The 27,288-nt window shown below is 37.7% G+C and overlaps 1 protein-coding gene across 6 annotated transcripts in view; it reads right to left on the minus strand.

Moving 5' to 3' along the window:
* Nucleotides 1-768: 768 nt before the first annotated feature.
* Nucleotides 769-27,288, minus strand: part of MSH3 (mutS homolog 3) — a 93,308-nt gene continuing 66,788 nt past the window's right edge. For 4 of the 6 annotated variants that reach the window (XM_018072892.2, XM_018072894.2, XM_018072891.2 and 1 more), the window contains exons 18-24: nucleotides 27,074-27,181; nucleotides 25,002-25,116; nucleotides 20,814-20,971; nucleotides 7,732-7,918; nucleotides 7,410-7,539; nucleotides 6,472-6,646; nucleotides 3,688-4,502 (exon numbers count right to left, since the gene is read on the minus strand). In XM_018072892.2, the coding sequence (XP_017928381.1) occupies nucleotides 4,394-4,502; nucleotides 6,472-6,646; nucleotides 7,410-7,539; nucleotides 7,732-7,918; nucleotides 20,814-20,971; nucleotides 25,002-25,116; nucleotides 27,074-27,181 (982 nt within the window). In that variant the 3' untranslated portion in view covers nucleotides 3,688-4,393. The other 2 variants (XR_001920691.2, XM_018072893.2) reach the window with 2 other exon arrangements.

The raw sequence follows: 27,288 nt of genomic DNA on the forward strand, positions 1-27,288 counted from the left end.
AGCTCAGTACTTGACGGAAACTTTTATTTAGTGTTACATAAGACTGAGATAATTATATCTAGTAATCTTCCCAGTATTCAGGACACTCTGAGTTTTAAGTCACCCTAGATATTTGGATTATTACGATAAAAAAAAAAACCAACAACATTGATTTCTACTTCTTTATTGCAGATTGTGCATTTGATATTTGCTGCATATTGTGTTTTCCAATCCCTTCTTTCCCAAGAATCACCCATTTTCTTATAGCATAATAAAGTCATAAAAAGTGACTGCTTAAAAAATAAAAGCAAAAGGGTTAAAAATTCCATTAACATCAGAAGCATTTTTCATTATTATTACTAGTGGTAGCTACCAGAATTTTAAATAAAAATGACCTTACTTTATAACACCTGAAAAAACACTTTCACTTACATGGAAACTTTTGGAAGGAGAGCAGTAAAAAAAAAAATAAATTACAGATTCCTTGTAAGTTCAAAAGAACATAAATATTTGAAAACTATAAATGCCTTATGTTTCTCCCCACAGTTCACATATGGCTTAAACCAGTCCAGCCTCAGAGAATACACAGCAAAGCCTGCAAGGCCTTGCATCTTACAAGTCAAGACTATTGTTTCAGAAATTGTTTAAGATTTTTAAGAAATTAAGAAAATATCCTTTGCTTTCTACCTATCTCTGAGTCTAGGCAAGGTATGTGTATATATATATATATATATATGTATATGTATATATATATATATGTATAATGTAATTAAGGAAGTCCCACTTCTCTCAGTGCAACACAATCCACCTTTATTTCCCTAGGAAACATATCAGAACTAGCAAGGTATTTCTACTAAAAGAATAGAATCAAATTCTCAATAATTTTACATATAGTAGAAATATTTGGATAATTTACTTTCAAACACACTTCAAAAATAAACATTAACTTCATTGTGGTAAACACACTTTATCGCAATACCTGACCGAGCTGACATTGCAATGATCTTTAAATTGATTTATACACTTTGTAAACATATGTGATAGGCATATTCATGTAATTTCTATAAATACTGCTGGAAAACTTTGCAACACAAAGAGAAATCCTCTGGAGAATTACTTCAGTGACAGATGTTGTCTGCCAGCAATAGAGGTAATTGTACTGGTAATGTATTTTACTCTGCGTATTCCATAATGACTTTTTTATATAACCAAACACACAAAGGCAGTGACAGTGCACCCAGCCCTCCCTCTCCTTCTCTCTCATCAAAATGCTCTGCCAGTTTTTGCTGCTCACCTGTGGCACTGTGATCTCTGAAGGTGACACCTTCAAGACAAGATGGACAAAGGCATTAACATTTTTCTGTTAAGAACAGACAAAAGAGAACAATGAAAAAGCTCACAAAAGTGATAAACACCACCTTTAAAAAAAGGGGTAAAACCCATGAAGTGCAGAAGTTTTTCAAGCAGACTGTACCTTGATGTATAGCAAAAAGCTGTATTTTTCATATGAATATTAAATTTTAACCATGTCAATACCGTGCTGGCACAGCAGTAGGAGCTAATGCCTTATGCAGGTTTCCAAAAATATTAATATTTAGATAACAAGATTTAAACACTCAATTCTTGAAGCAAACCCAAGATTAGCATGAATTCCCGCTATGACAAAGACCCATCTAAGCACAGGCCACTTTTCTTCAACCTTACACCTTAAACTTACAAAATAAAACCTGTTGACTCAGCACACAGACAAAACTTTGTTACTCTAATTTAAAAATAGGGCACATCTCCAGGATGATTCCACTACCAAAACTGTACTTCAAATTCTTTTTAGGATGAAGCCTAATCATAGAATCTTAGAATCATAGAATCAGTCGGGTTGGAAAAGTCCTCCAAGATCAAGTCCAACCCTTGATCCAACACTGCCGTGGTTACTAGACCATGGCACTGAGTGCCACATCCAGTCTCTTCTTAAAAACCTCCAGGGATAGTGAATCCACCACTTCCCTGGGCAGCCCATTCCAATGGCCAGTCACTGTCTCTGTAAAGAATTTCTTTCTTATGTCCAACCTAACCTTCCCCTGGCACAGTTTAAGACTGTGCCCTCTTCTCTTACTGCTGGTTGCCTGGGAGAAGAGACCAACCCCCACCTGGCTACAACCTCCTTTCAGGGAGTTGTAGAGAGTGAGGAGGTCTCCCCTGAGCCTCCTCTTCTCCAGGCTGAACAGCCACAGCTCCCTCAGCCTCTCCTCATAGGACTTGTGCTTGAGTCCCTTCACCAGCCTTGTTGCTCTTCTCTGGACCTGCTCCAGCACCTCAATATCCTTCCTGAACTGAGGGGCCCAGAACTGGACACAGCACTCCAGGTGTGGCCTCACCAGCGCTGAGTACAGGGGAAGAATCACTTCCCTGGTCCTGTTGGCCACACTGTTCCTGATGCAGGCCAGGATGCCATTGGCCTTCTTGGCCACCTGGGCACACTGCTGGCTCATGTTCAGCTTCTTGTCAATCCAAACTCCCAGGTCCTTTTCCGCCTAGCTGCTCTCCAGCCACTCTGTGCCCAGCCTGTAGCACTGCAGGGGGTTGTTGTGGCCAAAGTGCAGGACCCAGCACTTGGCCTTGTTGAACCTCATCCCGTTGGAATCAGACCATCTCTCCAGCCTGTCCAGGTCCCTCTGAAGAGCCCTCCTGCCTTCCAAGTGATCGACACTCCCCCCCAACTTAGTGTCATTTGCAAATTTGCTAATGGTACACTCAATCCCCTCATCTAAATCATCAATAAAGATATTAAACGGAACTGGGCCCAACACTGATCCCTGGGGGACACCGCTAGTGACTGGCTGCCAACTTGCGCAGGAATGTGCTGGAACTGCAAATAAAAGAATAATAGTAATTTAAAAATAAAAAAAGAACAGCTTCTCATCTCTCTCTGAGGACAGTGAATAAAACAGCAGCTTTAGTAATTAGCTTGTATGTCTACAAGAAACCTTACTGGGATAGCAAGATAACCTCCACTGCTGGATTCAGCAGGGCTAGAAACAAGCAGTTGTTTCCAGTGTGATCACAGACATTACAATACTGCTGTGATTGCTTTGTTCTCAATAGTATGAGCAAAAAGCAATACTACGTCTACACTTAATTGTATTTCTTCACTGTTTTCACTGCATCCAGATCTTTTTTTTTCCTGCTCCCTTGAGGGAAACAACTAAAAGCACATTTAGCACATACAGGAATTTAGCAATGGCTCATTTATTCTCTTTGATAACTCTGGTCAGAGGCCTTTAGATCCAAAGCCCTGCATCTGTGCACATTAATAACAGAGTATTGCATTCATTAGGTTCCACAATGTTTGGTTTAGATAAACACACGTGTGTTAACACAGCCTGAAAGGCTAATTTTCCTCTTCAGCTCTTGCGGTTTAAGTCAAGGCATTGCAGGGTCTGGAAGGAGGAGCTCACATTGATCGCTGCTATTTGAGTGGCACACAAAGTATTTGTTTAAATGATGTTTTGCCATCTGAAGAACCTGGACAGAAGTGTTTGTTTAACATTAGCAGTTAAAAAATTGCAGGTAAAAAAATTGCAGGTAAAAAAGTTTTCTGCAGTCCTTCAGCAGCTGCTCCAGTGTGGGTCCCTTTACAGGGTCAGTCCCTCAGGAATATGTCCGCCAACATCATGGTCCATTTTCACAGCAACATATTTAGCGTGGTTATTTACAAGGGAAAAACAATTTGGATATCATGTTCCCATGTGAAATTTGGCATTGATAACCGGAAATAAAAATACACTTCCGTATTTTTCAGCTTTGCTCTGTTCTTGACAGAGCACTGGGGCTGCACCAGCTGCACAGTCTGAATTGCCCCTTTCACTCACCCTACAATACTCCAAGATTATTTTCGGCATTAAGTCTTTATCCAGACCATGCCAGAGAGGGACAAGATCAGGAGTAAAGGGTGCTCTAAAAAACCAGTGAATTTTAAATGCATTAACACTATAACAAGAAAAAAGGTCTCTCTAATAGTACCCATTCTTACCAGTTGCACAGCAGTACAGCACAGCTGAGACTCAGCTACATTCTCCTAACACAGAGAAATATTTCTTTAGAAATTGAAGTTCAATAAAGATGAAACACATTATTTTATTTATAAAATATTTACCTAATAATTTATCAGTAATTTTTTTCATATTTTCTAAACCTATTAGATCCAATGCCAGTACACATTTTGCAATTAAGAAGAAGGGTGAAAAGGGAAGGGATGTGGAGAGAGAAAAATTACACACAATGCAGCATCTTTTATCTCTCAGAAGGCAAAAAAGTCAACTTAGTGCACCAGAACTATACCCTGATAGAATCTATTACTCTCCAGACCTATATTTTGCACCTCCAATATCTTCCATCTTTAACCATGATCTGAGGATTAAAAACTGTCCTTTCTTTCATCTTCAGGTTCACACATACTTTTCCACTTCTGCAGTTCCTGAGAATCATTTATCTTCCACGCTTCAGCAAAACACTTCATTTTCTTTCTGAAAGAGAAAAAAAATAATCAAAATACAGGCATGTTTTTAAATGAAGCACATTAAACCTTGAAAGCCCTACAGTCATCTGCAAAATTTTATACATAGTTAAAAATAGCACAGCTCAAAATGTTATGTGATCTTCAAACGACCAGTTAATATTTTCTAAGATACATGTTCCTGCTCTAGGACAGCCAACAAATTAATTTTATAACTAATTTACAGTACCAGAAGTATTGACAAAATGATACAAAACACTGAGAAAGAGTAAATTGTTAAAGGAAATAAAAAGCATTGTAGTTGGCACTGTTTCATTTTCATCACTCAGTCCCTATAAATTTGCACTCATAGAATCATAAAGAGAAAAGGCATTCTCAATATAAATGAGTGCACACATCCTTCTGATTTTCTTCTTGGTGTTTTTTGATTTATAAGAGCTGTGACAAATAACAAGACATTTAAAATGGGATAACACACATTTCTGATGACAAAGATGTCAAAACTGGATGAAATTACCCAGTGGATTTTCTGAAATAATATGAAAGTGATTTAAAAAAATAAGACAAGGCATCTGGCCCATGAGTATTGTGAGAGCACAAATACATTGCAATGAACAGGTGAGAGGCTGATTTGCAAGACCATGGTTATTTTATGCACCATACCCACTTTTAACGTTGTTAACATCTCTTTTGGGAAAAAGGCACAGGGACTCCCCTGGCCCTAGTGATGAGACAGGACAAAGGGCTCATCACAGTTTTAGAGTAAATATTTGTCCTTTTCCACTCTGATAATATAAGCAAATTACCTACCAAAACTAAAATACAGATGGCAGCTTTCAGATCCAAAGGCTGAAAAATGGGACACAATCAAGTCCCTTAATTACTACTGCTCAGTCAGCCCTCAAATCCCCTCTCTGACCACTCTAAATCAGGCTTCCAGCTACATCATCCGATACTATTTTTATTGCTCATGGGTTTTCTTCGCAATTAACACCTTTTTTAGCAATGAAGACATGCTAGAACTTTCTTGCACCCTGTCCAAGTAATATGCTGGCAAAATTTTTACAGAAAAAGATAAATGAAATTATTTCACATTTTATCTTTATTACCCAGTAACTCTGGCCTTCCAGCTCTCACTTTTCTGAAGAATTTTTTCTTGATTTTAGAACCCTATGTAGCCTATAACAACAGAGTTAAGATATTGCTAGTAACTTGTTGTTTTACTTTTGTCAATTATGGACTATTATTTCCAATTAACATAAGCTAACACATTATTTTTCCCAAAAACTGCCATGTACCTTCAAATAGAATGTTTTGATTTTGCTTTATTAGAAGGGGATAAGAACCACTGTTAAGCACCAAGAACTGTTGAGTTTCAAAATAACTGTTTGCACCTATAAATAACTAGTAGTCACAATGTTCTCATACGAAATTATTCTGTCAGGATTAGCTACAGTCACAGACAACCAAGATCTTGATTTATTATGTTCCTAGAGAGGCTATTTGAATTTTGGTCATAGGGCTGCCACTGAAAATAATAATAACAAAAAAACTCCCAGTGGAAATGAATATGAATATAGCAAATATTTATATCTAAACTGTGTACACAATGTTACAAGATTTAGAAGGATTATGCTATTTGATATATATGCAAATTTTCATAACTAGTCCAATATATAAGGTACATATACCCTAAATGAAAACTGGATATCAGAAAAATGTTAAAATCCCCAAACTTTTAGTAAAAATTTGGACTGCTTGGGGAGCAACCAAAATATATTATACATATTTTCAAGTTAAGTCAGAAGAAGAATATCGACGTTCCCTTCTATACTATAATATGCAAACACAGTTTCAGGTTCCAAAGTAACAAAGATACTTCCTAAATTAAATTAATTAATATTTTCAGGATCACTTGTGAGAACAGAAGTAGGCATTAGAGAAGGAAATAATTTTTATAAAGTAACAATTGCTCTGACCTTTTCATATTCACTATTTTCTCCAACTCCTTTGATTTGTGAGCTGCTTTCTTCAAGATTTCTTCAGGAATATCTGCCAGTTTGGCAACATTTAGCCCATAACTCCTTGCTGAGATTCCTTTAATTATTTGATAAAGAAAAGTGATAAATTCAGGATTCTCTTCAACTTCAGATCCTAAAAAAATAAAACCAAAGTCAAAACCTCCTCTATGAGGCAAATACAGAAGTTCCCTGTCCTGATTAGCTCACAATATAAGCACATAATACAATACTAAGCGTTATTTAGGGGAAAGGTTAAGGGCAAATAGCATGGTAATTAAAAAAAAAACATAAAAAGTTCCAAGAATGATTCAGGGAACAAGCCTTTATGATGCCTCCTATAATTCAAGAACTGGTAGCATCAAGTGAAGGTATATGTTTCAAAACAGTTTCAAAACAATAATGTGTTTTGATGTCCACAGAACACCAAATTTTCGATCTTCCTGACACAGCAGGATGAAGACAATAAGGATACACAAGAATAAACTGGGCAGTCTCGTTGAAATGAAATCCAAAACATGAAATACAAAACAGCAGGAAACACAACTTGCCCTCGAAGGCCCATAAATACCAAATGTTTGCACACAGAGAGATCTTTCAGAAGGAGCTGCCATATGTTTGATCCCTAATCCCTGCTCCCTAATCCTTTGTGTTCTGCTGCTGTGGAAAGTTGGATGCTGGGCTGAGTGGATCTTTCACCTTGCTCAGTCATCCTGTGTAAAACATGAGAGAAATGGATTTCAGTTCCCCCCAAAATGTGTGTATGACATATGTGCCACATAAGGCTGACATTCTGAGTTTGGATGCATTGCGTTCACACTGAGGTGTCAATTATCACAACAATTTTGATTTATGCCCATACCTACAGTGCCTGAGACTCACTCAGGTTTATACTGTACCTTTTTGTTCACCGGTTTCCTCCTCATTCACCAGGAAAGCCATGTGGTAATTACCAACTTTGTCTGGATACAGCTGCTCCAGCTCACAAACCAAGGGATAGTGAGTGACAAACAGGGTCAGGGACTCCACCTACAACAAAAAATAGACACATAACAAGGTTTGGCTCTAATTTTTTTTTAAACACAGCATCACAGAACTGGTACCCCTTATCCACATTACTTTGCTATGAACTAAGACATGCCACATTTCTACAAGGCAATGCCAAAGTCAGCCCTCCAGGCTGAAAAAGTGTTCACAGCCACATGCCAGATGAACACTTACATCTCTAATAAAGTGTTCAAGTGTAGCATAAGCGATGGCAATTCCATCGTGTGTGCTTGTCCCTCTGCCCAACTCATCCAGGATCACCAGGGATCTTGGTGTGGCTTTTCTTATTATCTCGGCAGTATCTGTCAGTTCTTCCATGAAGGTACTTCGGCCTTTGTAGATATTGTCTGCTGCACCCATTCTGCATTGGGACACAGAACACACCAACTTGTGAAAAATGTCAGGTAACGCTGGGAAAAAAAATCATGATGATGAAACCATTTTGATATAAATTTCCTGTTGCTGCTCCAAGCAGAGCAGAAGGACTCAGCCAGAACATTCACCTTCCAGAACAACTGCTCGGCACACAATTTTCCCACCTTCACAAACAGTCTGAAAAGGACCTTGGGAATTCAGGCCAAGCAGTTCATAAGAAAAAGTCCAGCAAAGGTAGCTATAAAGATGAATTTTACTTCTTTGGTTTAGTTTGACCATCTAATTTATATGGTTTCTAACGCTAATAATACCCAAAAGTATCAGATACTGGCATTTCCACATGGAGTGGGCACTCATGTGACCAGGTATTTTTGCATACAAACACACAGAGCAGTTACTTCCTTCAGGAAATTACAACACCCCCCCCAGACAATTATTTCCCCTAATTACACAGGTATACAATACCAGCATGCTTAAACATGATTTTAAGAGATTTTAAGATTTTTCCTCCTCATTCTTTTAAAACACAGCTGTCCTTGGGCTGCGAAGCCTCCAGCAGGTGACCTCCCCACACACAAATTCCTCCACATTTCATGTAACTCTTTTATCCCCATTTCAGACTCATGTAACCCTCAAGCCTCAAATTCTACCTTAAATTGTGAATTTGCAGTTTTCATCTCAGAAACCTGATGAAATTGTTAGTCCTCTCCTTCTCTGTTTCTGCAGATTTCCTTACCTGTTCAATTAATACACTTCCACCTGGAAGAATGAACATTTCTTTTTCCACTTAATAATTTTCAATTGTGTTAATCTCTTTACAGCATCCCTTCTAAGACAGGTTATCACCGGCTACCAGTAAGGGATGTAAAACTGGGTTTATTCAGTCTCATCAGCCAATATATAATTACATACAAACCATACTGATTTAAGGAAAATTGGGTTTAGTAGATTGTGTTTTCTGAATTAAATATATAATTCAGGATATTGAGGCATTGCGAAATTAACATTTTATTAAGCCACTTACTGTTGTAATCCTTTTAAATGCTGCGTTAAGAACAATGAGCATATTAAAGAATTTAATATTATATTAAAGAATTTAAGGTCCTGCTGTAAAATCAAACAATCCCCCTTCCTGCACAGATCTACAGAGGACAGTATAATTGGTCTATTTTAACACTAATAACTGCAAATACGTTTACCAGAATGACAAATACTTTTTACGTTTGAATGATCTCTCTCCATAATGGGTAACTTTAACCTTAGTTTCCAATCCTAGAATTACCAGTATTATTATTTTCTCATTATTTATGTCTTTTCATCACAGAGGCAGCATCTAACAAGCTGTCTGTGTGTTCTGTGGTGATTACACTGAGAGCTCTCAGATCTATTTTTCTTTTGGATTGCAACATTTCCAGAGAGTCAAATCATTGAGTTGTTTTGTATCTAATTTGCATTCACAAAAATAATTTTCAGAACTTCCACACTAAATGTTCAAGATACAAACAGAAATGAGCATTATCTTTCCCCTGTTGCTAGAAACAGCTGCAAAAGAAGCCTTTCTTTTCAGCATCTTAAAACATTCAAATCTGACTAGGGCTTATCTACAGATTAAAGTGTCATTTTTAAATGACATAAAACCTCCTAAATGTCGTCCTTTGAAAATGGATAAAATTGTTCTTTCTGCCTTTGTCCTTAACATTAAAAGAATTATACGTGTTCTTTATACACAAATGCTAAGCAATATTACCCCAAAAACAAGAATAAATGTTTTAACGTGGATGATTGTATTTATAAAACCAAGGCATTGCTCCCTAACTTTATATTTCCTGATACAATAAAGTATTTGACTCTAAACACCTATTGCTCAAACAACTTTTTTTTCACTTTTAAAACAGCCATAATAAATCCCAGCAAACTTTTACAAGATTTAGTCACTTTAAATTTCCATTTTAATGTATCTTGCCTCCTAAATGTTTTTATACATTAAAACATCAAACTTTTCCCCATAATATTCTGCCCATGAGTGCCTCTCTAGTGCTGGGAAGAGATCCATCCCTCCTCAGCAGACGCAGTTTGGCTGCAAGCCACTTGTTATAACTTTGACAGTCAACCAAATTTTATAAAATTAAAAGCTCTTCAAAGATGTTCAACACATTTATTATGTAAACTGTAAAAAAAGGGGAGGCATTATCTCTTTTCGGTGACAGGTTCAAGTAGCAAAGATTCCTGTCAAAGGCCTCAGAAAAAACAACAGGGAGGCCATGTTGTCATAAATTAATTTCTGGAGCATAAATTCAATGATATAACTGTGCTACCTTTCTAAAGAAGTTATCCAACATGCTCTTAAATAGTTTGGTTATCAAATTAAGAGCACAGCATGGACCTCAGGTATTTTATTACACTTTTATTTTAGTGAGAATGTCTCACACTGCTTGTGAAAATGACAGGCAGCCCAGGAGCTCCCACTGATAAAAAACCCAGCCACATATCACCAAATGAATCCTGGAAAACAAGACTGCAAAACCATTATTTTCACACAGTTGTCAACATCCTGATGCTATTTATTGATTCCTAGTTTATAAAACACTTAATGCTGGCAAAAAAAAAAGCAGCTTGAATTACATTTTCACCTTCAGGAACATCCACTTGAGTTTAGAAGTTCATCTAAAACACTGGAGAAATAAAACCAAGTGTGTGTTACAGAAGAATAAACCCAATTCAAGAACAATTAACATTAAAAGGAAATTACTCTTTTCTTTGAGAATAAGGTGTAGAACACTCTCCGCATCAACAAGAATCACTTTCTGTGATTCAAAGATAACACTGAAAACAATACAAGTAAAATAAATTCATAATGTAACTTCACAATTCCAGTCACTCTCTCACAAGAAACCCTTTGAAATGTCATTTCAAGGATCATTGCATTTGAACAGGAGTAATTTAAATTAAAATAACTAGTTTACAAAAAGAAAGGATTAGATTTGCTCCTGCCTTGCAGTTCATCCCTTTTCTCACATGGGACTGTTCTCTACAACCGGTTTTTTAACAACAATGTATAGTTAAATTTATTTTTTTTTAAATCTCACAACAATTGTTTTGCATCCTTTGGGAGTTTTTTTGCAGAAAATACTCTTCCCAGCTGCAGATTTCTGTGGTCTCTGCTGAAAACAAATGGTTGCAAAAGTGTGAGTATTAAGATGTGACTGAAGATATTGTTTATGACAACAGAAAAATTTGATATTGATCCTGACACGAGTGGAAGGTCAGTAGAAAAATTTCATTTCAACACTTAAACTTCTCCTATTGAACTGGGTTAAACAAACAACACCTACTGAGACTTCACAGATTAAAAAAATCAAAATTTTCAGATTGGTCTGCCAAGAAGATGAGAACAGGCATCTCAAATGGAGGAAGAGCAGGATGGTTGCTCCAGTCCCAAAGTGTAACCAGAACAATTGTTCAGTTTTGCTCACAAAAGTGGCTTGAAACCTTGTGTATTTCAGAAACACTCAGACTTCTAACAAGAATGTCACATGGTGAGTATGAAAGTAGCCCAACTTGGATTTTGCAACTTCTGGCTGCTTTCCACAAACAATGAACAGGTATTAAGTAATTCCTTTGAAGATCCCATGTGCAAATTTGTAACAGTTCACTGGCAAGAAACTAATGCTTCACACTCCCCCAGAAAATACTGGCATGTCATTCACTTCATACCCATCAAGATCTCACTGATTCAAACCAAAAACTGACACTAAGAAAAACAATGTACAGAAACTGTAATTACAGAATTAAAAAGAAAAAAAGGCAAGACAAAAAGCACTGTTATCAGGACAGTTATTAGTTTTTCATTATTCACAGTGATCTGTAAATATATACAAACGTACATGGATGAGGACAGGAAATCAGAAGATGCTCATGATATTAACCTGTTTACTGTCAACATGCACACACCTGCTCAACCATTTCTACAACTGCTTCTTTGCAAATTTTAAATGAAGAAATACTAATGGCATGTTACCCAGTTTAGAAGAACATTTGTTGAGAAGCTTCACAGAATGCATTTAATGTAAAACACATTTTTATTTTGTACATTGTTGTAGATACGTGACCTGCTTGTTCACTGAGAAATTTACAAAACTAATAAAACCTAAGACTCCTATGGATACAAACTTTGATTTACCCTGGAAAGAAAAGCAAGTCCAAAGTGATCTCAAAACTCAAGCTTCATAGCAGTTTTTAATTTTTTTTTCCCTTTTCCCCTATCACTGGATAACTGAAGTAGCCAGAACAAGTGGTCACTTAAATCCTCATTTCCTTCTAGACCTGTCCCACAGGGGAATCCTGCACACACAGGCACCCCAGTATATTAAAAGAAACAGATCTAATAGGATTAACTTTCAAGATGTGAAGTGCATTGATTTTTTTTTTTTTGCTGAAAGCCAGAGGAAAGAAAAACATCCATGGATTCAATATTTTTAAAAGCTTCACCTTGACTGACAGGACAATACTGAGCTGGGAGGACAAGAACACCAGTGGAGTCAATACAGTCACTAACAAGGAGTTACCAGAATTCCCTCATTCCTAGTGCTTTGTAAGGCAACAAAAATTCAGTTGTTTTACAAAAGTTTATGTTACCTGACCTAGTGAAGAACACCCAAGAAAGTTGTTTTCTGAAATTCAGCAATGAGACCCTCAATAATATGAGAAGTCCTTAAAAATACCTGTTACCTAACCTGGGGAAAATAATCACTCACTCCTGAAATTATCTGTATAAATGTTACTGATGGCCCAGAAAAAGACCAACTCTGTGAGTACAAACATTTTGTTAAAGGATAAACTATAAGCTTAGACACTCAAATTAAGGTGTTGATTTCAGAGTCACCAATGTTAGCCTGAAAAAGATGAAAAAATTAAGACAAAGAAAAACCCAACCCTCAAATGTATGCAGGTTTTCACTGTACGAATGTCAGATACCAGCGAGGTAACTCAAGGTAATTAAGTTAATGTGCATATGCAGCTGAAGGATTGAGGCCAAGGGGGATTAAGGAGCAGAAACTATAGCAACAGAGAGGGACAGTGGCTGAAACACTCAGCACAAGTGAACTTTTCCCCTTTAAACCTGTGGACAGCAAGGAAAATCCAATTCAAATCGTGATCAGGTTAAACCATAGGATGGAAGAGTTTTAGAAAGGTAAATACAACCATTCAACTCCACTGTAAAAGAACTGGGAAAATCCTCTCAATCTCTGTCAGGAACACTGAAATATGCAGCAGAAATTGTCCTATAAATCTATGTATATAAAGAACTGCCTTTTACTGAATTTGAATGAATTTGCAAGGCCAGTTTTAAACCTCTGAAAGCAAAACAGTTACTTGTATACACAGATTTCATCAAATGCCACATATGTAAACCAAAGACTGTTTTGTTAAATACTGTATTATTACCAAGTCTAAAAGATACAAACATAACACTGCAGATGCATGTTTCTATGAAATGAGCAGACACGAAACTAAATTAGCTACAGATATATGCAAAGCACAGCTTAATTTATTTGTACAGAGCTACAGAACACTGTCAGAAATAGTTACAGTTTAAATGTACTGTGAAATGTCCAACACATAACTTTTCCAGAAAAAAACACAATGAAATAATTTTTCAGTGTAACAATGCTACCTACAACTTTTACTTATTCTTTTCTTATGAAAAATGACCCAAAAACCCACTTGTGTCCATGTGATTAAAAAAAAAGTCCAAAGAATTTAATACAGCATCCTGTTTTTCTCCTGGAAGCTGGGAACAGTATACCCCAGAGGTGCAATTATATGATGGATTGTGAGCATAAATGAAAGACTTAAGTAATTTTTGTTATTCTGGTAGTAAACACAAATACAATTAAGGAAGAACAAAATGAAACAAATTACTGTGCCATAAAGGAGCAACAATTCTGAAAATTACTTTGGAGTTATTGACAACTAACAAGTTCTGTTTTTCTGACTCACTGTGCTTTCCAGAGCAATACAAACTATAGTTGTTTGGTGTATCAGTATAAAATTCTCATGTGGATGTGCCATTCACTTGGGATTGCTTTGTGTGAACAATTCCCTACTTTTCTGCACAATACATAAATCAATGTGTATGGTAGAACCACTAGGCATCACCACACATATACAGACTGAACAAAGAGGCGAAGAAGTGCCTTTGATTTTTTTAATTTTCTGACCATTATCCCTCAGAGCCAAACTGCACAGGCAAATTGAGAGACTTCTATTTCCCCCCCCCCCAACAGGAAAATCTGATTGATTTAAATTTAAACACTTATTTTCAGGTTTAAAGAACTTTAAAAAAAAAATCCTCCAAAGTTCTGGCCAAGACCAGGTCATGTACAACCAAGTTGCTCAGCTGAGATAAACTCCTCCAGTTTTGACTCAGCACTCATCTCCTGGTGATTTCTGCACACACCTGCAGACAGCCCTGCCAAGCACTGCTATAACCACTCCACACAGATTTTTAGGATGAAGGTAGGAGGAAGCTGACCAGCCGGATTCATGACAAATTTTGTGATATTAACTGGTATTTCTAGGAAGAAATTACCTCCATCATCCTACCTTGTAAGCTTCAAAGAAATCAATAAATCTTAATAACGAAATAAATAGAATCAACTAATTTTCTAGTTTGGTGACTGGTCTTCTATGTTAACAAGACCGACAAATTTCGCACATCATAAAAATGAAAGGCAATATTTGCCTATTTCTATGCAAATAGGGCCATTTCTGCAGTGAAGTCTGAAATAACAGAGATTGTTACTTATTTATTATTTTAAATTCAAAATTCCCCCCCTCTGTGCTCCTCCTGTGCAGCTCCTTTGTACCAATAAACCAGTAAAACTGGAATGAAATTAAGTGCAACATGATTTGCCTAGTCACAAAAAGTTGGGATTTTTTTGCCACCAGAAGTTAGATCAACGGCATATTTTTGTCCATTAATATTTACAAGCATTATTTTGATTTTATTCTTATATGATTTACCTCAGATTTCAATTAATTGTGAAAAACACTTGGAAAACACCTTCTACTCCATTTGCACTCTGATGGAAACATTCTTTTCGCTACTTCACATACCACTCATCCTGTGCTTTCTGAATTTCTCAAGAGTTCTTAGAAAATAAACTCTTAACAAGCCTTGGAACATTGTAATCTGTTAAAGTGCATTGTGCAATTTTAAATATCTTTAAATTTTTAATGATGGTGGCATTCCAATGAAGAAAAGAAAAATTAAAGTACAAGCATCCCAGGTCAATCACCAAAGTGCTTGGAGATATTAGCAAAACATTCACTTTCCATTGAGACTTTAGACCCTACTGAAATTCATGATAATGCCATAAATCTGTACATTTTATTCAGGTAAAATACGTTTGTGTACTTGTTTGTTTCAGCTACACACACTCTTGACAAAACAGTAACCTGAGTTTGTCAAATCGTCAGGATTAAATAGCTGTAAAAGCATTTAGGGAGGTAACATTCACAAAACATCTATTTATAAGACCTGACCTTTTTGAACGTCAGTTCCACCACTTACAGATCAGAAAAACAGCCTGAATAAACTGAGCAGCACCAAGTTACCCTCTTAGAGGGACTCTGTGATGAAATGTCTTGGCCATTAAAACAGCTTCCCAAAGACAAACAGACAATCTCACCAGTGCCACCATGCTAAGCCAGGCATATGTATAAATAATACCATTTCTTCTTTAAACTGGAATGCATCACATGTTAAAAACATGCATGGGTACTTTTGTCCAAAAAACAGAGAAGACAGGAGGAGCATGTTTTCCTTGCACTTATTCTGTTTTTCTAAAAGAGAAAGAAGAATTAGCTGATGTCCAAACACTTCTTGAGTTCCTGCAGCCTTGGTGCTGTGACCACTGCCCTGGGGAGCCTGTTCAGTGCCTGACCACCCTCTGGGGGAAGAACCTTTTCCTGGAATCCAACCAAACCCTCCCCTGACACAGCTCCAGCCACCCTCATGTCCTGTCCCTGGTCATGCAAAGCAGAGACCAGAGCTACTCACATGAGTAGGTCCCCAAAAACAATTTTCAACAGGATCTTCACTTGGCAAATCTCTCAGTAGTTCTGTTATCCCTTTCAGTGATCAAAATCCCCTCCCTTTACTGAATCCATTGATCAACTCAGAGTTGTCACTCCTTGGCAAGGTACATGGCTGGAACTGAATCTTGGTTGCTGGAAATAACATGACCCAACTAAGGCCAGGTGAGGGGAATGAAAGTCCTCCATTATTTCAGTGGTCAGCTGCCCAAAGATTTTTGTGGTTTAAGTTTTAGTTGCATATTACACATGTTCAAAATCATTATACAAGGACAACAGAAATACCAAAACAGCTCTGTAGCTTGAAATCTGGAACAGAGAGATTCAGCATTCCACCCATGGCTGTGTCTATCTGAAAGACTTTGCATATAGACATGTAATACAAGCTAGAATAACAAAACTGTCCCTCCCTAGCCAAGGTGAGCAATCACCATCTGTTTTCACAACATTTTCAGATATAGAGTAGAATTTGAAGAAAATTATATCTCCTAACTACAGACTCAGCAATGAGGAGTGCCTTCCATGTTAAAAATAGCTTTAGATCATCTGTTACTAGGAGAAAATGTAGGACAAAATTTTGTACACCTAAATGCAGATCACATGAGGTGCAGGGACTATACTCAGACAATGGCCTCAAAGTGCAGGCAGCTGCATGTGTCAGGTAGAGTGGGAACACTGAACTGCTGCTCACCTAGGCAACCCACCACCCTCACCTGTTAACCTGTACTGCCACCCTCCTGCACCCCTCTGTTTTCCTAATTTACCTTTGCAGACAATTCAAACTGTGTTTGATACCATGAGAATTCAAGTCATGCTGAGAGTCTGCAAACAGAAAGGAGAGATAAAGTGCACGAGAGAATAATCTACATGCATCTTGCTGATGTCTCTGTTCATTCCTTTAACCTTTAAGCATGTGGCAGATCACTTGCAAGAGGCAGTTTTGAAAGGTACTTGAAGCACAGGGCACTGTATTAGCGTAGATAAGTGAACCTGCAGCTTTAAAAGCATTCCCAGCCTGGCTGATGGGATAAAACCTCGCTGCAAGACGTGGGTCACTGTAGTGTGACTGTGCCTTCTCACATCTGATCACTGAAGTAAGTGAAATAGCTTTTATTTCAACACAAGAAGAGAAAGCCAGGCAGGTAAATGCTGTAAGAGGAAATTCTTTGTCCCTGTAGCATCATGTAGTGTTGGCAGGAGTTCCTCTCCTTTGCAGTATTCTTTCTTACGGTAGCTTGTGATTTCAAAAAAATTGATCTCAAAATTTTGAAATCAAGGCATTTGATAATTTGAATTATTAAAATGGCCTGTATATTTGAACATGTTTTGCCTTCAAAGTGCTATAGCATTCTCTCTCAATTTTGAAAATTGACTCTCATGAGGAGCTACTGCTGACCTACAGGAATTAGGCTGAAGTCTTCTGGCTATGAGAAATTCCATCAATAATAGATTGGAAGTGGGACCTCTTTAAAGGTCAGCTTTCTTCAGCAGCTAAACATCACCGTTTCTGAGGGCATGACTGGGCCAACAGAATTCCTTTCATTAATTCCTCCATATTTGCCTGTCCACCCTTGCTTTGTCTTTCTACTCAAACATGCAGAGAAACAATATTTTAATTTCAATGTTTGAATAACTATATTAGAACTAAAAAACCCTGAAGGTTAATTTAAAGCAAAAACTGCTTTAAGATTTGCTGCAAGGAGAAACTTGGATGGGAATTTTCAAACATCAGAGAACTAAATACTCAAATCAATACATATCAGGTGCTGACCTTTACAAAACCATTCTAAATTTTTTAAATAAAATGACACTGCTTAAGTTAAATTCTTTAAGGAAAGGTGGCAAGAAAACGTTAACTGATTAGAGAAGGGGAAAAAAAAAGAAGCAAATATTAAGCAGCAAACCTCCTCAAAATACTGTGTACTCCCTCCATATTACAAACGTCTGGACCAGCCTTAGTCTTGTGTCTACACACTAATAATGAAGCTGGATCACTCCTATTTTTGTTCCACCTGTAAGCAACTCCTTTTGTATCTTTAAAAATGTTTAATATAATCCAGTATCTAAAGTCAATTTAGGGAAGATACCATACACAAATACAGTATATCAGAAGGAATAACCATAGTGGCAACCTTTCAATTTCCATGGAAACCCTTTTGGAACACAACTCACAAATCCTAGAGACACAAATCTCTTAAATCTATATAAATCCACAGTTTGAAGATGCAGCCTATGAACAAAAAAAGTGCCTGCAGTATAAAGCACCAATATTCAGATCTATGAGATCTATCAAGCAGAACTGTTGGTGCTCCTGATGCACAGAACCCCTTGATGCAGAGGCAGCCTGTACAGCATCCTCACAGCATCCCAGGGGTGTGACACTAAGAACAGCCCCCACAAACAACTCATCACAGCAGTGACAGAACTAACTTGTAAATCTTCTTATGCAAAGTTTTTAAAGTATTAAAAATATACCAAAGCTATTAACAACAAAAAAAAAAGAAAAAAAAAAGAAAGAAGAAAATTTTTCAGCAAGACACTTGTGGGCTGGAGTGGCAGTGCAGAAAGGAGGTCCACATAGCTGTCATTGTGTTCTTAAAAAAAAATAAAATCAAAACAACTAATAAGAAAAAAAAATCCAAGCAAAGCCAACCTCCAAAACAAAACACAGAAGATGAAAACAAAAAAAACCAAAATTGGGTGTGAGTTGAGAGAAAGTTTCTGATCTCTTCCAGGTCATTCCCTACCAGCAGAGAGTCCAGGGCAAAAGCTGAGACTTTAGAAAAGAGCATTAAACCTCAAGGTAAGACATAACATGTGGCAGCTCATTTGTTGGTTCTTTTCTCAAAGCAGGCATTAAAAGCTGTTTCAAGGATAACTTCCTAGGGCTGAGAAATATCCTGAATGCAACACCACATTAACCTGGCCTGACAGAGTTCCATACTTTAAGGCCTTTCCAGGATCCTGAAAGAAACAAAACCAACCCCCAAAAAAGCCCCAAACAAACAAAAATAGAGATGTCTACTTCCTGTAGTCTTTGTACATCTGGTAAGCTACTCCTTCTCCCTTTTGCTTCCTGTTACCTTTCAACTAATGCATAACTACTTCTATCTTAATAATGTATTTTCAATTTCTTCTTGATTAATATTGAGCCATTAGTTTGCTCTTAATTGCCAGTGCAATTACATGACTTTCAATAATTCTTCCATATATTCATCTGGTGTTTGACACATTTCACATTAAATGAAGAGTGGCATATCCAACTGAGCTTCCAAAACTAATAGACAGGGAGAAAAAAAAAATCAATCTGTTGTTTTGGAGTGTGAGTGGGTTACAAATTAAATGGTCTGAAACCTCACACAGTAATACACTCTAGGTCTGCTTGGCTTGAAATCTGAAAGCATAACTTTTACCTTCGACCACACTACTTTAACAGAAAAGTTGCAAAAAATACTTGGTGTGGAATCAGGGAAATACACTAGGGAACAGGTGGAACTCAGATACAACCCCAATTTGTTCTCTTTCAAGCAGGCACAAAACAAAATATCTCTCCCAATGACTCTGTCACACTTCCTAATGTTTTGTGCAGAAATCATCCTGTTAGTATGACAGTCTAAGAAGAGTAGAGGAAAGCAGATACTCAGGTTTAGAGTAGCAGACTTGCATGATTAGAAATTCAGTCAGCGTGAACCCAAGTGAAGTTCAGCTACAAAACACAGAGGAAGAAAAAAATCATCTTCAAATTGTTAGTGACATTTTAATGTTTGTTCTGTAAAGCAAATCAGGTCCTGTGTGTCTCTGTGTCCCCTTGAGAAAATGCTCATCCAACCAACCAGTTAATTTCTTTCAACACAGGGCAGGGAAAGAAGTGAACCATTTTGAATTCTCATCTCCAATGAATTTTGGAAAGACGATACAAATGTTTTCTAATTTGTTTAGCCCTGAATGCATCAAGGTGCAATTTCATTCATTTTTGTCATTACACAATGAAGAGTAAGAACACTTCATTTTATATGATGAAGCAATCCCAGGTGAGAACTACTTCAGGTTCTCATTAAAAGTTAAAATCTGGAATGCTTACTGCCATCACAGAACTAGAATTTCACGAAATTCTAGCACAGATTACAAGACTGCTGTGAAACTTATAACCACAGATAAAAATCCATCTCAAATACCATCAGTAACACAGAATTTTTGCTCATTAAAAAAATTATTAAAGAAAAAGTGGGAAAATCAGAGGGATAAACATTAGTAATATTAGATTATAAAATACAGACTTTTGACTGTACTGATAATCTTTACAAATTACTCAGCACTGCCTCAAAAATGAGACTGAGTGAAATAAACTGCCATTATTCTCAATCTCAAATACTGTGAATGTATACAACTGAACTGGACAGCAGAAACTGTGACAGGACTTTCAGAGGTGACAACATTCATTTTAGGGGAAACACCATTTGGCTGCCACCCAGCAGAATACACTTGGCTGAAATGTCCATTCAGGCAGATGATTTAGATCTGGATCTTAATCAAGATATACACATTAAAATTGTTATCCTTCGAAGATTCAAAGATTACAATACAAATACCATTAGCTTTCCAGAAAATCAGAGTTAAAACTTAACAGTGAATACATGCCTTTAAAATGAAAAGGGAAACTTCAGGTATAAATTCTGGAGTTCTAAACGGAAAATGAAATTACACTTTGATATACAGACACACACACCCACCCCTGCCACAGTAACATTTCTATATACATACAGCAAATTTTGAAAGATTACCTGGTAAAAATACCATCCACAATTCCAATTGTCGCTTCCTCCGCAGGAACATAAGAACCGACCTGTGCCATGACTGTGATCAAGGCCACTTGCTTTATGTAGGAGCTCTTTCCTCCCATGTTAGGCCCAGTTATTATCATGACCCTTTCACCATCTCCCTGGAAACACAAAAGAGAAGTCAAATATTTTTTCCTGCATGTGGTGCTTCCATAAGAAAGTCTGGTGTGTGCATCTGCTTAGAAGGATATAGGAGAAGTCTGCAGGTCTAAACTTCCTGTTCATCACATTCACTTTTCCAGATATTATGAAGTCCCAGATGCATCAAAATCAACTTTGAGTGCTCTTGAGCAAAATGGACACAGTGAGGGGGAACCTTCCTCTTCTCCATCAAGGAGCTAAGAAAGTATCCAAGAACTTGGTCCCCAGCACAGGAGGGCCATGGAGCTGCTGGAGCGAGTCCAGAGGAGGCACCAAGATGATCAGAGGGATGAAGCAGCTCTGCTGTGAGGAAAGGCTGAGAGAATTTGGATTGTTCAGACTGGAGAAGAAAAGGCTCCAGGGTGACCTAATTGTGGCCTTGCAGGACCTGAAGGGAGCTGACAGAAAAGATGGAGAGAGACTATTTAGAAGGGTCTGCAGTGACAGGACAAGGGGGAATGACTTCAAACTGAGAGAGGACAGTGTTGGATACGATATCGGAAAGGAATTTATTCCTTGTGAGGATTGTGAGGCCCCACACAGGTTGCCCAGAGAAGCTGTGGCTGCCTCATCCCTGAAAGTGTCCAAGGCCAGGTAGGATGGGGCTTGGAGCAACCTGGGATAGTGGAAGGTGTCCCTGCCCATGGCAGGGGTGGAACTGGATGAGCTTTGAGGTCCCTTCCAACCCAAACCATTCTGGGATTCTGTGTAATCTTCTTTGGAGAAAAGCAGAAACTCATGAGCTCTCAGCACAGCCAGAGCTGTCCTAATTTGGCTGTGATCTGGACTCCTCTCCAGCTGGAGTCCTCATTGCCAAATGGGGAGATCTGACAGACAAAGACCTGACCTGGATTTTACACTCATAATTGCCTGCCTTGGTATGACATAAGTACACTCAGACTGGCTACAACAAGAAATGAAGACATTGCTGAGTTTGGCAACACTTGACTGCAACACAAATACTGTGAGCAGACTGTAGCCAATCTCCAGTCAGTAAGTGTATCTGACCACTGAAACCACATAGAAAGTTAAATCAGATGCAAGAACTCATCTCAGCTGTATGACTGCCTACTCTAGTGCCAGACAATTGCTCATACAAAATTTAAACTCATCAATGAATCTATAAAGCTTTCTCACAGCCCAAATCCAGACTAGGAAACTAAGTTATGCAAGGACATCACACAGGCACTCTTTTCCTTTCCCCTGGGTGCATCCAAAGAAATGCAGCAACTGATGAACTACACAAAAGTCAGCACACTCCACTGCCCCAAGGGAGAGGCATGGAGGGCAGGACAAGCTGTGTTAGTCACACTGCTTGGGAAACTTGGAACTGATCAGGCACTGTGAAAACAACCACCAAAAAACTCTCCATGGAGAAAGTCTCAAGATCTTTACAGATCTGACTTTTGATGGGGCTTTCATTCTGTTTATAGAGACACACATAAAATTCAGATAGGACTGTCACTTATGTCATAGTACAGAAGACAGAGAAGATACAGGCAATCAGAATTTATTATATGTAAAAAGCTGCTCAGCTTTTGCAAAGCAAACCTCATCCATACGGAAGTTGTAATACAGTCAAAACTCAGAAAATGCCACAATTGGGAATAAAGGATGAATGTAATAAAGTGCACATGACTGTATGAGAACAAAATGCATTCTAGTCTCCAGGCTATAGTTCTAGTGCTGCTACTAAAACTTTGTCCGGGCTCAAACCAACACAATTTAAAACCAGAATGAGTTTACGAGTTCATCTGTTAAAATCCACAATCTGCCCAGGCTCCCTCCAACCATGCTGTGACACTGGTGGCTGGTTTGCAAATCTTGTGGTTTTCAGAAAGAACATCTGCTGTTACATCAGAGTAGAGAGCACATCTGTGAGATCTTGGATCTGAATCTCAGTGAATTATTGATACGGGTCGGAACCAACTCACTGTGAGAGTGTGTGTGTGCATGTGGGGAGGGGCTGGCCCTGGACCTGCAGGTCCATGGTAAGGGCTGCACATCGGGCAGAGCTGAAGGCAAGGCCTGAAGCCCGCGCAGAGCACGTGGCAGAGCTGAAGGCCCTGCAGCCTTGTCAGTCGGGCTGTCAGTCAAGGCAGAGCTGCCTGGCAGCTCGCCCACACCACACCCCTGCAGCCTGTGACTGGCTACAGCACAACTCAGCTGGGGCTGGAAAGCGCTGGTGGGATAACCTGCCTGGGAGGGAAAACTGAACTCTAGAAATACATGGGTCTCCATGTGGTCTCCCTGTCTCTCTCTTCTCCCCCTCCAGCTGGTACCATGTGCATCATCAAATCTTGCCGGTAACTGTTGTCCTCTCCTTTCTCTCTCCTCTTCTCTCTTTTCTCGTTCTTTACCCTTTTAATCTGTTTTCTCCTGTTGCTCTTTTCCTTCTCTTGTGAGTGACTTAAAACCAATGAACTGTGTTTTACTAAAGCTGGTATATGGATAGTTTTTAGTGGGTGTTTCCTGTGTAATGGGTCTTTGTGCTGAATGTTTTAGTGAAATGCTTTTTTTTGGTTGTATTTTACTCCTGTAAAAACCTTTTGCCAAAATATCTTATTTTTCTCACTAAATTAAAAAGAATTTCTCTCAGATAAGAGTGTGTGACTCTTTCTCCGGATGCTAATTAGAGGTTATAATGAACCAAAAGGCTTTTAAGAAGTCTTAAATAAAAATGTAACTGCACTGGGCAGTTCATAGCTTAATCTGGAACGCAACAATATCTGCCCTTAAAACTGCACACAGCCATAAGCCAACATCTTATTGGAATCCATGGCCGAAGTCAAAAGTTCTAAAACAATCCATGAACATTTGTGGAGGAGAAGGGGAATGGAAAAATAATATGTTTATTTCAGGGTACTGCAAGAAAGCTTTTCCTCAAGTTAGATATTTGACAATATTTCATCTGAAAACATGACAGGAGATGTATTTTCCTGCTGATTCAAACACATCAGTTGAAAACTAGAGACATTTTACCACACTAGTACCCACCCACCTCTTCTCTCAAGAAAGAGAAAACTCAACAGTAGAGGCAAAAGTGATTCTGCTATGATCACTTAATTTTGTAATATTCAGTATTTAGAAAGCCAACATAAGAATGGGGCTAAACAGGGAAAAGTGGATGATGATTACTGAATGAAATGCTGAATTTTTTTTAAGTGCCATCTGTTGCTTGTTTAGAGTTGACAAATAATTTTGAAAACATTCCCTGCAGTATTGCAAAATATCTGTATCATTGTTCAGTATAGAACAGCATTTAAAAATATTTCCCAAGAAATACATACAAATTCGAATGCTGTTTATCACAGAAATGTTCCACACTGACAGCTGTTTCATACCTTTTCCATATTTACTATATAAAAAGGCAGAGAGAGCTCAGCGTTAAGTTGCAAGGATATCTTTAATATTCATTAAGAACAGACAATATTTAAAAAAATATATAGACAGGTAAATATTTAATGAAAAACCTCAAATGGACAGGTAATTTAAAGGACAGAGTTTATCAGGAAAAAGAAGTCTGCATCACATTAACACTTTCAGAAAGAAAGGAAAACACTTAGAGAAATACCTAAAAAAATACAGGAGCAATCTTAGAATCAAGGTGCAAAACTGAGCCTGTCACATCTATTTTGCATATTAAAACACTCCACAATTTTGAGAAAAGATTTGACAAAATTAAGACTCCTTCTGATTACACCATTAAAACCCCCATAATTATTTGTTTTTCAAAAATAACCATTTAAAACATACATTTTCCTAATATTGAGATAACCTTTCTTTTATTTATGCCATTAAGGTTGAACAAGGTTGTAAAAAGAGCGTCTGGCTGCCAGATATCAGAAAAGGGACAAAAAAGATGTGGTCACATCTGAAATGCAACCAAGCAGACAGTTGTATGATTAAATTGCTTATTTTAATTTCCTGGCCAAGAAGCTGATCCCAGACTCCTTCCCTTGAATGATTTTGAAGTATCTTGGTACTTACTGAAAGGTTAGTGGTATTTGGAACATACTGATCCTGTTCTCCCAGGAGTACGTCAATCACAGGGTGCCTCCCATTTTTTATAATTATTTCTTGACAATTATCTTGCACAACTGGTCTGCAAAAAAGAAAATATATTCATTCTAATTTATTGTAACTAATAATTTACTGCAACTAAAGCCTGCAGGAGGGTCACCTATGATATAGATTTTTGTGAAAAAAACTCTCAAATTATAAAAATTAATTATAGCATTAAGCATTTCTAAAGACTTCCTTACTTTCAATCGGTTACAAAAGAATATATTAGCAAATTGGATAAAGAAATTCCACCTTAACTGCAAATTTGTCTACAAGTCTACTAATGTAACATCGAATTCTTCACTACATATCTCCATGTCTGAAAAGCTCCATCTCCAAATACTGAATCTTCTTCACAGAACAAAAACCAAAAAAGAAGCATGTTCCACTGAATTCTATTAATTCTTTTTGTTCTCTGCAACCTACTTTTTCTTTTCCATTGTAAACTGAATTGCAGCACTCAGTGGAGAGGTAAATGCGGTTCCATGTCTCAGCAACATTTTCCTACCCCAGAAGTACAAACACTCTGAAATAAGAGCAGTAACTTATAGGGAGAGAGGCAGCAGCTCTGGGAAAAAGAGGATACTGGAATAAAGCCACAGAATTTTAAGACTGGAAATGAACTGATACTCTGGGTGGTCTTTAAAGGGAAGATGTGGGGAGTGGGAGTATGCAATTTAGAAGGAAAATGGAGATGAAATAAATGGCACATTAGAAACACAAAGCACTGGGGAAAGAGATGCAAACTGATAATGGCAGGTTTTTTCCCAGCAGTTGTGTAGCTGAGATGAAACCAATATATAGACAATCTTGAGCTTTATACTACCTTTTCAACAGCATCCCTTAAACCATTCACAGCCTGGAGAGTGGACACCCAAACATCAGATTATGGTCTCTGGACTACACACACCATCACCTTTATGTCTCTAACATTGCTGCCTGAGAGCCCTGATGCTGTAAATAATCTGTGTAAAGGAAGAGTGTCCCTACCCAGGGATCCTCAGATGCCTCTGAACTGTGAGAGGTGCTCAGCTCTCCCCCACAACTATGCAGAGCACTTGTGCTCCTGACCTGGCTCACTTACCTACCTGAGGTTGAGCTATAGGAAACAATCCTCACTGAGTCAAAAAACATTCCTCAAAAATGCTTAGTATTACTGTCCTAATCTTTCCTTCAGCAGCCCTCCAAAATTAATTAGTGACACCTTCCCTGCAGCTGAAGTTTCACTGAGAAGTCTCTTTCCAGCCAGTTTATAAGCTCTAAGCCATTCTAAAATTCAGTGAATTATTTAAACCCTGGCACAGTGAATTAATCAGACTTCAGTTTGTTTTCTCATCTGAGTATACAGAAATAAGTGAGCAATTACTTTCAAAGAGATTTTAACAGAGGCACATGCGATCCCAAGAGTCCAGAGGTGATCAATATTATTTTTAAAGATGTATAACAGCAGAAGTACATGTAAGCTGATTTCATTTGCCTATGTGTGGGTCTTGGGCAGGGGCAGGTGCACAGCTCATCACACCTGATCCCAGGTGAAGCATCCCCTCTGCTCTACAAGCTGGAACTAATATTTATCTATTATTTATCTGAAATACAACACTGAAACAAACCTCAAATACCTGAGAAATTGAGGTAGTAGAAAGATATTATGAACTCAGACCTTGCTGAGAAAAAAAAAAAAAGAGAAAAAGAAGTCCATGCAAAGTCCAACATTTATTTATATATAGTGAGATATCCACTAGACTCAGGTCAAACAAAAAACATAATTTGTTTGTTGATTTGTTAATTTGACATAACATGTAAAATTTGAACTGTAATGTTTACAGATTTGTGTTTTGCCCAGAAGTGCTGTTTGGCAAAATCAGATTAAGTTGAAACTATTGTAAACAATTTTAATAATGCATTTTATCATAGTACAGATATTAAAATCTGATTTATTTTAAATACCCTCTTATAATTCCCTTAAAAATCCCAAATAAAAATTAAAAATTGATTACCTGCAATAGTCTCCTTGTTTAGCCACCAGGGCAAGAGAGAACAGGCAGTCGACAGTTGCTAGGTGACCAATGGCTTTAGACACAGAGTGATAATGTTCACTGAAATGGCTGTACCAAAACAGGGAAAAGTAACAAAAGAAAAGGGGAAAAAAATAATTCTGCACAGATACAGAAGCATTGTCAAAATACACTCCATGCAAGTTCTTCACAGAGCT

Source organism: Manacus vitellinus, unplaced genomic scaffold, assembly GCF_001715985.3.
Source record: "Manacus vitellinus isolate BGI_N305 unplaced genomic scaffold, ASM171598v3 scaffold_23_pilon, whole genome shotgun sequence".
In the NCBI taxonomy this organism is placed as follows: domain Eukaryota; kingdom Metazoa; phylum Chordata; class Aves; order Passeriformes; family Pipridae; genus Manacus; species Manacus vitellinus.